This window comes from Solanum lycopersicum, chromosome 2 (genome assembly GCF_036512215.1).
Source record: "Solanum lycopersicum chromosome 2, SLM_r2.1".
In the NCBI taxonomy this organism is placed as follows: domain Eukaryota; kingdom Viridiplantae; phylum Streptophyta; class Magnoliopsida; order Solanales; family Solanaceae; genus Solanum; species Solanum lycopersicum.
In genome coordinates this window covers 31,356,243-31,370,990 of record NC_090801.1, presented here as the reverse complement: position 1 = coordinate 31,370,990, position 14,748 = coordinate 31,356,243, and the positions used below count along the sequence as shown (strand labels likewise).

The following is a 14,748-nucleotide window of genomic DNA, read 5'->3' as shown; positions in this document are numbered from 1 at the left end:
AAGGGGGTGTCATGATCCGTCATAATTTCGAGTCATCCGTTGTTGATGTGAAGTCTAAGCAAAACCTTGACCAAATTTTGATGGAACTAAAAAAGTTTGTTCTAAAAAAAACTATAGAAACTTTCTCCCAAAGAGAGGATGGGGTTTTTAGGCACCAAGGAGGGTTGTGTGTACCGGATGTGGATGGTCTAAGAAAACCAATCTTAGAACAGGCCCATGGTTCTCGATATTCCATTCAGGGGCCACCAAAATCTATCATGACTTATGCAAGAACTATTGGTGGAACAGAATAGTGTCCTTTGTGGCCAAGTGTCCAAATTTCCAACAAGTCAAAGCCGAGCATTAAAGGTTGGGTGGTTTATATCAAGAAATCGACATCCCCACTTAGAAGTGGGAGGATGTCAATATGGATTTTTTGGTAGGTTTGTCTTGAACTAGAAGGTAATATGACTCCATTTGGGTTATTGCGGATAGGTTGACAAAATCATCCCTTTTGCTACCCATCAAGGTTACTTATTCGGCAGAGTATTATGCTAAGTTGTATGTTAGAGAGATAATGAAGTTTCATGGAGTCCCTTTGACCATTATTTCGGATAGAGGCACTCGATTTACTTCCTACTTTTGGAAGACATTTCAAGAAAGGCTAAGTACAAAGGTGAAATTTAGTACAGTTTTTCATCCCCACACAGATGGTCAAGCAAAACGTACCATCCAAACCTTGGAAGACATGTTGAGGGCATGTGTTATTGATTTCAAAGGTTATTGGGATGATCATCTACCATTGATGGATTTTATCTACAATAATAGCTACCATTCAAGTATTGTTATAGCACCATTTGACGCTCTCTACGGTAGGAGGTGTAGATCTTTGATTTGAGTGGTTTGAAGTAGGAGAGTTTGCTCTTCTTGGTCTTGAAATGGTTTATGAATTCATAGGGAAGGTTTTCCTTATAAGGGATAGGTTAAGAATGGCTCAAAGTCGGAAAAAGTCTTATGCCGATAGTAGAAGAAGGGACATGAGTTTGAAGTAGGTGATTGGGTCTACTTGAATATCTCACTTATGAAGGGAGTAATGAGATTTGGTAAGAAGGGGAAACTTAGTCCCCGGTATATGGGCCCATATGAAATTTAGAAGTTTGTCGGAAATGTCGGTTATGAGTTGAAAATGCCCAATGAATTGGCCTCAGTTTACCTGGAACTCCATGTTTCTATGCTTAAGAAGTGTATTAGTGACACGGGTCTATTCTCCCTTTGGAAGGTTTAGGGTGAGTGAGAACCTTTCTTATGAAGAGGTTCCGTTGAGATCTTAGATAGTCAAGTCAAGAAGTTGAAGAATAAAGATGTGTCCTTCGTTAAAGTTTTATGGAGGAACCACCTAGTAGAGGGTGCTACATGGGAGGCCAAGGCCGACATGAAATCTCGTTATCCTCATGTCTTACCTCTTACTCCTATACAAAATTGAGGTTAGTAGTTTCTCTTAATTTAGTATGAAATTGAGAGTCATGTGTATTGAAGTACTTGTCATGATTGACCTTGTATGTGCGTGCTTATATGAAAATTCATGTGTAGTTGTATTTGAGTTTTCATGGATTATGCTTCTCATGGTTGAATTGCACTCTTATGTGCTATGAAAATATATTGTCTTCATGAGAGTTGTATCGAACATGTTTGATGTAGTTTTGACAGAAAATTTGCATGTCATCTCTTTAATATTCATATTGAGCTTATATTTAATTGGAGAAGGTAGTTCCTCCTTATATGAAAAGAATTTGTACATGATGAGTTGTGGATTAAGTTCCTCTTCTTTGATGATATGATTATGTGTTCCTCATTTTGATATTGCTTGTTGTTGGGATTCTAGCCTTGAGTCACTTTCTTTTTCCCTATAAAGGTTTAACGTGTCATTTGGGGATGAATGTTCCTAAGGAGGGAGCATTGAAACACTCTGAAAATTCTATGACCTAAGCTAGAGCCTAACTTAACAGATTATGACCTAAAAAGGGGAAATCACGATCCTAAGAGTTAGGGATAGAATGGTGGAATTTTATATGGGCTAGAGACGACAAACGAAGAAAGAAAAAATTAAGACAATAGCTTGGGAAGGGTGCATCGCAGACTTGCTCCAGTCATGCCCAAAATGTGTCTCCGCATCGCAGAGACGATCGTCGACAATTCTGTCCCAAAATTAAATTTCCATAAACTCCAGGGAACACCTCCGCATCGCGGACTTGTTTCGCAATGAAAATTCTTAAAATAAAATTCAAGTTAGACTAAGTTAAAAGGTCAAACTAAGTGAGGAGTATTTTAGGGGATGGGTATTTATTGGTTTTCATTCAGTTTTTATACCATTTTACCAATCAAAAACAGAACCCCCAAATTGAAAATCAAAAGTCTCTCTTCTCTCTAAATTCTCTCTCTACCCAAACCTCCGTTGAAGAACTTTGAAGCTCTAAGAATAGGATCAGTTCTCTAGGTTTTCAATTCAATTTCGTGTTTAGGTCTACAATAAGGTATTGTTGTTTTCACTCTTGAAGTTTTTTGCCACAAGAGGTTCCTTCAAAGATGTTTTCAAAAAACCCCCAAAATCTAGGGGTTTTCTTTACTCATGGGTCTTCTTATAAAACCAAAATTTATGAATAAATTATGGTTAATTATGATTACTTAGGGTTTTTTAGGTGTATAACGATGGGTAATTGTTGTTGTTCACTTTACATTCCCTTGGACCCATTTTCTTCCCCAATTTCATAAATCTTGGATTTGATGTGGTGAATTGATTAAAGATGATAAATATATCAATTGTTTATATTGATGTTAGTTATATTGTTACTTCATAAATTACCTTATTTCATGGATTAATTATTCATTGTTAGGTGATTGAAGTATGAAGTTTCATGAAGGGCAAGAAGGTACGGGTTTTTGTTCTGTAATGAACTCATGTATGAAAGATGAATTACTTAGATAGTAATGGTGTTATATATATTGTGTTGTTGTGGTGTTAATGACATGGTTTCATCATCCTTAATCCTATACACTTAAATTTGCTATGAAGTATGTATGTATGTTATGGTATGATTGTTATGTGATTGAAAGGTAGTTCTCATGATTATAATGAATTGTTAAAGTGAAAGATTGACTCTATTGATAGTGTTTCAAAAGTAAAAGGATTGTTCTAATGTATGAACACCTATGATCTATTATAATAAAATGTTTACATGAGAGTCTTGTAAAGGCTTATGGGAACTAATGTGATGAATAAAGAGGATTACTAAAGGAAATAGATGCTTAGCACCGAAAGGGCATGTAAATGATATGGAGGTCTCACGTTTAGTAAGTCTGTATCCCCACATGGGTTTCCTCATGTTTAGTAAATCCGGATTCCCAAGATTTGTGTTGTATCATGATATGGAAACCCCTACGTTTAGCAAGTTAGGGTTTCCTGTAACAATCTCATGACCCTTAACTATGTGCCCGCATAGGACTCTAGCTTAATGGATTCACCTGGATAGCTATGTACAAAAGGTTATATCTTAGGCAAGTGTTAATTATCTCTTTTTGATGTGGGAGTATAACAGCGGATTCCGTGTAGCTCACATGGTCTATGTCAGTTATTGAAACCTTTTCCCTAATACAAAAGCAAATGAATGAATGAAATGTATGAACTCTCACTAGGGTTTTCTTAAGGGGTTCTACGTAGTGAAAGGAAGGGTATGGGATTTCTCTTACACACTGCACTTGTGGGATCTTAAGAGAATACTTGTACTAGTGTTCTCTTAAGACAATATTTGTTATGACTTATGTATGGAAAAATATGTATGATATTATGATGAATATGGAAAATTATGATGAAATACTATATTTTGAAGGTATGTATGAAGTGGGTTGCCTAATGTGATACCTAGCTTTGGATAGGGTTATGAGATTCTATTCTTTGCATTGCACTAGTATTGCTTCGGTTGCTTACATGTTAGAATGATATTATGTTGGGTTTTTTTGATAAAAAGCTTGTCTTTGACTAAATTGTCCTTTTATGCATGTTTCCATGGTTTTTATGCATAGTAGTCATACTTAGTATGTGTGTTGTACTTACCCATATTTTCTCTCCTTTTTCGCAAACAATGTATGTTCAGGCCGTTGAGGCAATTCAAGGACATTTCTCAAGACTACACCCATGATTCTAGCTTTAGTTCTTTTGTCTATTGAGAGACTATGTTGTATTTCCTATTCTAGACTTTCTATTGGATGTAAGTTCTAAGTCCCAAATTCTTAATTCCTATGTCTAGATGGTATTGTGAGACAAGTATAGATTATATTTTTCATATATGAAGTCAACTTGAACTTCAGAAGTAAAATTTTTAAATTTTTCGCAATTATTCTATTATATGTGCAATGATGTATGTTAAGGGCTTTGTATAAGACCTCCGAGAGGTCGAGTACGCCATGTGTGACTAGGGAGTTCTCTTGGTCATGACAAAGACTCACCGAGCTAAAAAGAGGGAGAGGCAGAAAGTTGAGGTTGCCCAACGACAATCTCTATTCGAGGTGGAGTTGCGTTTGTGGAGAGCCTGTGAGATGGAGTTTGCTAGTGCATCGAGGAGAACTGCTTATGGTTTCCCTGTTGTTGATGAGGGCACTGGTTCCAAGAAATCTTCCTAACCCATCTCTTGATAGATCTTTGATGCATATACGCCACATGTTTTCTTCTACCTAAACTTTACTTTTCTTTTATTTGTGCATTGAGGGAAATTGCACCATATTTGATTGGAGGAGGGGTAAAGGGATTGTTAGTGATAGGGTGAAGTCTGAATAACCCAACTCATATCCCTCTATTGGGTTTTTTTTACCTGTGTTGTTTCCTCCCAAGGGACTGGTTTACTCTTATGTTGAAATGACATGTTTAGAATTGTATGTATAGAAGTAAGTAGAAAATGAAAACATGATGGCTTAAGAGCATGAAATTGATACATGTCCAAAAATTTTATATGTGTTAGATCTATAGGTTTGATGAGTTGAATATGTTGGATATTCGACATGATAGGAATCCAGTATGATAGATTGACATAAGCTAAAATTTGAACTGAATTCAATAATCCAGTAATATGAAACAATGAGTCAAGTGTGTATGTGAGTGGATTTTGTATATTTATATTGTATTTGTCAATCTAGAACTTGACATGTTTGCCTTATGAAGATAATCTAGGCTAGGGATTGGGAAATGATCATAGGCCCTTGTTATAACAATTCCACTTAAGCCTAAAAAAATCCAACCAAAAGATATAAAATATTCCCTTATATCCAACTAGTTGAGCTTAATGTAGACCAGTTCTTGCAATGCACCTAACTCACATTCCCTAAAAGAGTGTTTTGGACATGTGTACCTTAACTTAGGCCAAAAGTCTAAGTGGAGGGTGGGTGATTTAAAAGTTACCTTAATCTTGGGCTTGGTCCGATCTAGAATATTTTGCACCTTAACTAATGCAAAATACATAAGTTGAGGGTGGCTATGAAAAAGAAAACCAAAAGAAAAAATGGTATAAAAAGAGTTGTGTGTAGAAGAAGGAAAATGATAGAAAAAGATGTGACTAGGTTCAAAAGAAACAAAAAGAGTGATAACGATGTTGAATTACCAGGAATGAAAAAGAAAAGTGGAATAGAAGATCTATAAAGTCAAAGTCACAAATGTGCTGAAGAAAGTTAAGGAAAAGAGCAAAAAAGAAAGAATATGTCAATAATTGTTTGAGAAAAGAGGTAAGAAGACAATGTAATGTCGAGGAGGCCAGAAGAGTCACTAAAAGAACTCAAAATGTACCCTACCTGACCCTAAGCAAACGTTACAAGATAATAGAGTCCTTTAGTGATCCTAGTAATTAGTTTGGAAAGTTTGTGCAATGAAGATAAAGTCAAGCCCGTGAAATTGAGCACAAATGGTATTTGAATTCACTTCTGAGCGTGAGTTTTGGCTGAATCCTTTAACATAAGAATCAGCTTTATGGTGCGAAAGGGATCTATTTGAAGCGAGGGCACTAGTACCATTGTTCTGAGAGTTTATGCCTTAGTGATTGTTGAAAAGTGTATGTTGTGATGTTTGTTGGTCGGTCTATGTTATGTTTTGATCCATATGAATTAGCTTGTTGAGTCTAGATGAAAAGGTTTGCATTAAGTGATTAAATTGATTGAGAAGGTCATGTGATTGCTTGAGTTTGTATGTTCGTTTCTATACAAGTGTCGTTTAGAGTCTTAGTGTGTCGCTTGAGGAAAATCAAGAAGTTTAAATTATGGGTGTTGATATACTGTGCGTTTACGGTATCTTCGATGCATTTCAATTAGTGTTTGTGTGTGTATTAAGCTATTTTGTCATTGGAAATAATGTTTTTATGTACTCTTTTACAGGAAATTGGTTTGGAAGCGATTGAGAGAAAACAGGACTATGGTTAGCAGTAACAACAACCAATGAAGCCAACCACAGACAGTACATCCAGTGACGGCCCGTAGGTGGCACATCATAGGTGGAAGATCAGGAAAATATGACCAAGTGTGGATTCACGAAGTTAACGACAGACCGTAGGTTGAGTGACGATCCGTCCTGTACATCCGTCATTTGTGATCAAAAGTTTCAGTACCTGAATTACTTTCTAAGTGTTGGTCCACAGAGGTAGACTATGGTCCGTAGGTCGAACTACAGTCCGTAGGTCCTGCCATCAATCGAAACTTCATCCTAAACTAATTTTCCTTATTGTGTTTCCTAATGGGTTTAGGATTTAAAACTCTATTAATATGGGTTGTATTTTTCGTATTTGGGAGTTTGACATTATTGTATAATTTTTTTTTGGTCTTTTGGGATTATTTTGGAACCTCTTAGCAATTTAATTTCCAGAAGTTGGTTTATGGAAGTTTACTTTGAATTTCAATTCAAGATTTCAATTTTCATCTTTTTAAATTGTAAGTTCATGAATTCATTTAACCTAATTATAAATTGTGAACTCTCAAACATGAGTAGCTAAATCGCCACAACTAGAGTTGTGGAAACCATGAGCAATTAACAAAATATGAATAATAAATAAGTAATCTTGAATAGTGTCTATACGTGTATTGTTAATCTTTTTGTTCAGAAGTCTTTCTAGCGGTGCTCAACGTTAGAACTCGTATTTTTCCTACTTGTTACTTTCCTTACAAAGGGGGTAACGAATAAGAAAAAGATTAAACAACATAGATTTAGTTAAAGATTTGTTATCTATTTGTCCAACTTTAATCAATTGAGGAGATGGTGAATACCCTAAGTTAATTGACAACATGACTAATTTGGAGTGAAGGTAAGAATTAGTAATAGACACATTCGTAGATTTATCAAGTCACGAGTTAAAATTCCTACTAACAGTATCAATCACTAGAGATACATAACTTATTGGCCTTGCATGTCAAACACTAGAATAGGATTAATATTATTAAAATTACTGCATTAAGAGTTTGTGAGGAATACATATGCCCCAATTTCCATCTTATATTGATATCTCAAATTGTTCATCTAGCTTTCACAATCTGTTACTTTAGTTACCCCACCCCCTGTTTACTCTCGAAAATATAAAAAGAGACAGTGAGTTAAGTTGAAGTCTAAACCATATTCCTCGTAGGATCGATCCCAACCTACAGTTGAATTCTTTATTTGACAATAATCGCTTATACTTCTTTAATAGAGGTGTAATTTAAGCGTATCAAATGAAAGGGAAGTTGATAGCCTTAGTAGTTAGTATCATCAGATTTGATCTGAACATATTTTTTGTTCGCACCATCCCTGTTCCCTAAGAATTAAGATGATGACCTAACAGAAAATACCACAAACCCTACCACAACTGATACAAGAAGAACTAGAACAGCTATCATCAAGTTAAAACCAGCTGTGTTTGTCGATTTCTGGTCACTTGTCAAGATTGTAGCAGCTCTATTTTGATTTGAGAGTGGATCGTCTGACTTAGGTAGTAGAGCATATGGGGTTGACACCTCCCAAAATGATTTTGTGGTGGATACCAATGCAGGAGCTTCAGTTTCAGCTTCAGGCTCCAAGATTATTGAAGAAATACTGGGGAACTCTAGAGACATAAGGTCGGCAAAATGATCCACGAGAACCTAACTCAAAGTACAGCACATCAGAGTTGAGTATAATATAATCCAACATATTTAGTTGCATTGAGCAATATGGTAAACAATGTCTTAACAAATACTGCTCAAACCACTTCTCTACCAAATAGAAAAGGCAGATCAACTGATCTCTAATGTACAATTATCACAGAGAGACAACAAAAGGTCCCATTAAAGAACTCAGCAAGTGAGATCAAGGAAGGAGCTTCAACCATTATACAGAAATTAGATCTTCTTGACAACTTCTAATCCTAAAAATGAATAAATTGTCACAAGGAACACATTCCTTGAGGTGAAACACCAACTGGAAAAATGTACAAGGATCATGTATTCTATAAGGCAAACACGCAAATACGAAAGTGTCTGCAGCTTCAGTATAGTTACAGGACTTTGAAGTAGTGCCTATTCTTTAAGGCAAGAAAACATAATATAAGGAAAAAATGTCATTTATGTTTAATGGAAGACAAATAAAAGCAATACGGCTGAGTGTAGTATAATTTGCTTCACCAAAGAATATAAAGGGTGCAACTAATTCACCTCAACTGATTCAGATGGTTGTATATAGTCACAGAGGAACGTATCAGCCAGCCAAGGTAAAAATACTCTTCGAGGAAATGACATACTGCAATGTTTTCTGTTTAAAAAGAAAGCAAACCATTTCAGCATCGCTAACAAGCCAATAGCTACCTGTTCAGTTAACGGTAAAGGTCAAAGTGTAATAACTACAAAGTTGTTTAGCAAAATGAAATACATTTAACATATTTACAGACCGATAAACCGGACAGAACTGAGCCATAAGCACCCTTAGTCATAAGTATGACCAGTGACAAAATTACTCTTGTAGTTCTTAATAAGAATATGGTACGGGAAGTATCAAATTTCATCAGAAAAATAGAGGAAGTATCAAATCCTCAATTTTGAATAAAGTTTATAAGAGAATTAAATCTCATTAAAATACTAAAGTCCATACCAGGTAAAAAATAAAGAACTAGAGAATTTTGCAAACAGATGTGGATGCCATGGTGAAAAATAAGTGTGCAGGATTAAATCTGGACATCTAGAGGAAAGAATAGATATCATTACACTGTGTTATACCTCTGTAACTGTAAATCAAGTTGCAGAACTGCACTCCCACTTAATATCTGGTTGTTGCTCTCTTCAGTTCTGTCCTCTTTAGAATCTGATTTCCTGTCTGCCTCATCACACATGATATCTAACCTGCTTCTTAGACTCTTAATTATGTCTTCCTAAACACCAAGAAGACCAGATGTTAAATGCTGGAAAAAAAAATCCTTAAGACAACAAGGATCTATGTTCTAGCATTATGCAGAACAAATGTGAGCTAAAACCAAGTTCACTCTAACACAAGTAGTAAAATATTCCCTTTGTGATATAAAATCACTGTTTAATCCAGAACCGGGTGTACGACGCCTGTGATCTGATCTTATGAAGAAAATACAAATGAATCTCTCTGCTTCTAGTAACCCGTCGAATATGCTGTGATAATATGGCTTTCTGAAGACCAACAAATGGACTGAAATCTAATAGAACATCTTATCATCCATGAATGCAACAGATAAGTAAGAACAGATTTACTGAACCTTTTAGTTCTTAATGTAAAGAGCAAACAACATCAAATGGGAAGTTAAAATACCTTTATGTCAGCCAAAGCTTGAGAAGATGGTTCCTTCGAATTTGAGTAAGCATAGGAGCAGACAGAGCCACTGAAGACTAGAAGACCTGTAATCTCTTTTTGGCTGCATACTTCACAGTAAAAAGGAGATGAATGACAGAAAGAAAGAAATTGCTGTATAGCAACTAACTCACTTCATCAACTTCAAAAGAAAGGCTAATTGTTTAAATTGGAGAATGTCTACAGACCTTCCAAATACGTATCTTCCATGAAAGGTAGGAGAAATTCAACAACACGTACACCACCTAAATCAAATTGCTCATCCTCATTTGCCTAGAAATTTAAGAAAAAATGTGAATTTCCAAACATAATAACTAAGGAAAGAGACCGGGCTCATATTTTCATAGAGGACAAAGCAAGCAAATCAAGTATAGAGTAGCAGCCTATATCATATTTTAAGGCCCAATTGATATGTCACTACTCAAGAACTAGCACTGTTTAGAGTAAATATTTTCTGTTAGCAATTAATTAAAATGAAAGAAAGAGAAATAAAAGTTGCAACATGATGTAGTAAAATCGTAAGGACTGGCCATGAGGATGATTTAAGAGGAAAACTACCATCCAAGTTTTAAAATAGTGGTTGATGTAGTCTAGAGTTCCTTACCAGTTTCCCATCAATCAATGCTTTGGCACCTTTAAGCTCTTGGGCATGAATTGAAATCCCATGATGAAGAATGTCAACCAATTTTTTGTTACTTGAACCCTGGTATATGGGCAACCTGGAAACATGTTGCTCAACCGTGAGACATTTTCTCTGAATTTCTCTGAGATCTCTAAGAAAATCAGTAAAAAGAATAAACAAACATAATTGAGATGAGTACTTAAAAACAAAAGGTAGGACTAGGAAAAACACTTCATGAGTTATGTGACGGTACTAACAAGGTAGCACAACTTTAAAACGAATCATTTTTTCGAACATAAACGAGGGGATGGTAACACAAAGTCCTGGAGTCATAAAGAGCCATGATTCTGGCAGAAAATATCATATTTGACATATCTCTATTTTATGAAAGTCACAAAACTGAATTGTTTACACTGGTACAGTGGGTTTACTAAGCTTGTGTGGGGAGATATACCATATAGGGCACAAGAAAAGAAAGTGCAAAGCTACAAAACAAAGAAGAGAAAGGATCTACTCTAAATGCAACCTCCAGTTCATCATAACACAGAGGGATAATAGTTTTCTAATCACACCTTTATTACGACAAAATAACCCTAACTTATATAAAATGGCTGCAACCAACCAAAGGAAAGGTTAAACAGTTTTATTGCAAACCACTTGATCAAAAAGCCCTACTCACCCGCCACCCACCCACCAACACCACCCTCTCCCCACCCCCCAAAACATAAGATTTCTTTCTTTCTTCTGTCATACTAGTGCAGAAAAACAAACCAAAATCCATAGTGTGATACAAGCCTATCTCAACAACGAAAGTTGCCCAATGTTTGAGACAAGCCATTTTTCACTCGCAATTTTGCCTAACGTTCTTCAAAGACATTAATATGGCACTTGTCCAACCTCCTTCTAGTGCCAGGGAAAACGGGGAGGATGTTTTTTGCCTCCTTATCAATGTTGTCATGCCAAAAAAGAAATATCCTAACAAACAATCATGCAATTAAAATAACAAACAAATTAGTTGCTTGAGATAGTTGGAATTTCCTTTTTGATTTGAAATGTGGCACTATGAAATCAAAACTCATGTTCAGTCCAATACACCAAAGAATGATTTAAAAAATGAGCAATTCCAGCAAACAGAAAAGTTCACCTCCAATCAAAGTCATATGTGCATCGGAATGCCTGACGAGTACTCAGAATTTTTCCCATTTTGAAATCGCAAGGTCGTATATTGCCAGATGTAATATTTGAAGCCAACGAGCAATTTCGACATGTCCACCTGGAATACATCTTATCTGTTAATCAACAATAAGGGCCTCTTCCAATATGTTTTTGAAAAGGAATGTAAGAACACATAGTTAGACCAGATAACCTCAAGGGACTGTAACCAATGTGCACAAGCAATCTTTCATCCCAATGCACTTCCAACAAAGGGGCCGCTTCAGCAACTGATTTTGCAGCCTGTACAATAAGCAAGTGAGAAAGAGAGCAAGAATACAAATAATGACAGAAGTTAAATAATGACAGAAGTTAACATTGAAAACTAATTATGAGTAAATGGAAATTATAAGTTTCATGTTTCATTAAGCATTTTCTGGAAGGTAAGTTAACTTCACCGTGAAAGGCATGACAACAGAGACTTACTACATGAGAGCCTCCTATTCCAGAAAATAACACAATAGTGCAGTTATGGTAGAGCCTCGGGTACAGAGAAGAAAATATAGAGTTGACTTCAAGTTATAATAGTAAAACCTGACAAAGCGTGATGGTTGAATTTTTGAATGAGCTCTCATTGGTCCATACATAGATGCCAACCACCTTCACGCCACCCACTAGCATTCTCCCAACCTGAAAGATGAATATATTAAAGCATAACTCTACAGAGGATTTACATGATTCATAATATTTTGATTATTCACTATGATGGCCTTTTCCACAAAAACTGAAGTTAGTGGTCAATTGACAAGTTGCCAGCACAACACCCAGATAGTTAGGACGAGATATTTCTTAAATCCACTGTACCCATTTGAATATTCTTCCAAACAAAGTTCATATACAAGGCTACAAAGTTAAGAAAACATATGGTAGTTTGTCAAATAGAGGAGGTATTTGCATCACACAGTGTAGCAGCAGTAGAAGAAGCATTTCAGTTGCATAGTTTGCGAACATCACAGAAAATGAAAGGCACGTTAGTGCAGGCATCAAGGTGCTACTACATGCGCCTCAACACCCACAAGCTCTGTCAAGCAAAGGGCAGCACTAAACATTATATATAGCCAGTAATATGATATTTTTGACTGTTAGAAGATATCATAGGTGTTTTTTACCAAATAAAGATATCATATTCTTTTTAGATGAACTAAGATATTGTCATTGATATATGACAACCGGAAGGTATCAAATTACAAACGCAAAAGCCAATAGATTTTTGAAGCAAAAAAAACATGTTAGCTTCTATTGCAAAAAACTCAACTAGTACGATGGAGCTAACAAAGCCCCAAAAAACTGTCAATGCTATCACGAGTAGGAAATTTCAGCTAAACAAGACAACTAAGCATCTAGCTTCCTGGGATTGAGTTGGAGTTGATGTCCCATCAGAACACCTATGGTTTCTTTCTTTCTTCCCCACAACCCAAGAGATGACTAGATACCACCAAAAAACAGATAGCATATATGATGTGTTTGTGAAGAAGAATAGTATTAGAAATCTAGGATTCGAGAACTAACCACTAATCTATACCGGAAACTTCCGACTACATTTTAGCATCTGAATCAGAGATTTCAAAATGGTTCTGAACTAAATGAATATGGACTTTACCACATACATGTCAGTTAGCTTTTTATTGGCGGGATCTAAAAGCTCACCAACATGTTGCGAGCCTTGGGCCGATTCCCCAAAGCAATTAAAAGGGCTACTGCTTTCGCGGTGTCTGGATCTCCAGAGTAATTCATACAAATTATTCCACACAATTTAGCAGTGGGTGAGATAGGAGTAGTAACGTAATATATTTCGAAGGGTACCTGACGAGCGTGTTCAGCAAGCCAATCTTTGTCAATGAACAATGTGGAAGAATTAGGGAGCGACTTCCCTTTGGGTGCCTTTTTCCGATCATCTTTAGCCTCACCAATTATGGAACATGCCGGCTCACCATTGTCATTCACCGGTGTTGGGATTAAATCGAATATGAATCCTCGATCTAATTTCCCACTTATATTCCCAATTACAAGCCCTACCTGTCCAAACAAATTATCACATACAGCTTTGGTCATCCTTACATGAATTTATTATTTACCTGACAAGGGACTCCAGATTTGCTAAGCCGATCTTCAGCTAATTTGACCTGACTTTCTTCTCCCACTACTACTTTCACCATCTCTTTCTTTTCTCTGCAATCTGTACTCTCATATGGAACAACCACTATTACCTATTAAAATTTCTCTAATAGGAAAAAGGTCCTATATAAGTTGCACTTGTTGAATATTTTTTGGTGCCACGTGGTCCCCACCCTTTAATAGTTAGCATCACTTGTAAATGGTATGCATATCAATTATGCATGCTACATGAAACTCTTCCATTGATAGAATGTATTAAATTTATGGTTATAAATAGTCATTGTACATATAAATACGTATATATATTTTTATGAAATGTATTACGTTCTCAATTTTCGTTCTTTTAGTATATTAATTTTAATAAGTTCTTTTATAACACGTTATCAGCATAAGTCTCTGCTAGCTTAAGTAAAGACTTTAAAAGCCTCGGAGGTATAAATTTTCTTTTCTTAATAATGTCTAATCTTTCTAAACTTGAATTTCTTGCTCTAGACATATCGGGGAAAAGCTATCTATCATGGGTACTCGATGCATAAATTCATCTTGATGCGATGGGTTTAGCAGACACCATCAAAGAAAATAATCAAACATTGAATCAAAATTGTGCTAAGGCGATGATATTTCTCTATCATCACCTTGATGAAGGTTTGAAAATGGAATATCTCACTTTTAAGGATCCTCTGGTGTTGTGGAACAATTAAAAAGATAGATATGACCACCTAAAGTTGGTTGTCCTTCCACAGGCACGTTATGACTGGACCCACTTGAGACTTCAAGATTTTAAATCTATTAGTGAGTATAATTCTTCCATGTTTAAAATTATCTCACAATTAAAATTATGTGGAGAAAATAGCATTGACCATGATATGCTGGAGAAAACGTTTTTCACTTTCCCTGCCTCGAGTATGCTTCTGCAGCAGCAATACCGAGAAATGGGATTCAAAAAATATTCCAAATTAAGTACATCTCCTTGTTG

The 14,748-nt window shown here is 35.8% G+C and overlaps 1 protein-coding gene across 1 annotated transcript; it reads right to left on the bottom strand.

Moving 5' to 3' along the window:
* Positions 1–7,649: 7,649 nt before the first annotated feature.
* LOC101260977 (uncharacterized) lies at positions 7,650–13,888 on the bottom strand. Its single transcript, XM_004231438.5, has 11 exons — positions 13,733–13,888; positions 13,461–13,673; positions 12,192–12,287; positions 11,812–11,900; positions 11,590–11,718; positions 10,428–10,542; positions 10,012–10,096; positions 9,785–9,894; positions 9,226–9,377; positions 8,668–8,764; positions 7,650–8,118 (listed from the first exon to the last, which is right to left on the bottom strand). Exons 1-11 carry the CDS (start codon positions 13,811–13,813, stop codon positions 7,801–7,803), a joined length of 1,485 nt encoding a protein of 494 aa, XP_004231486.1. The 5' UTR covers positions 13,814–13,888; the 3' UTR covers positions 7,650–7,800.
* Positions 13,889–14,748: the final 860 nt, after the last annotated feature.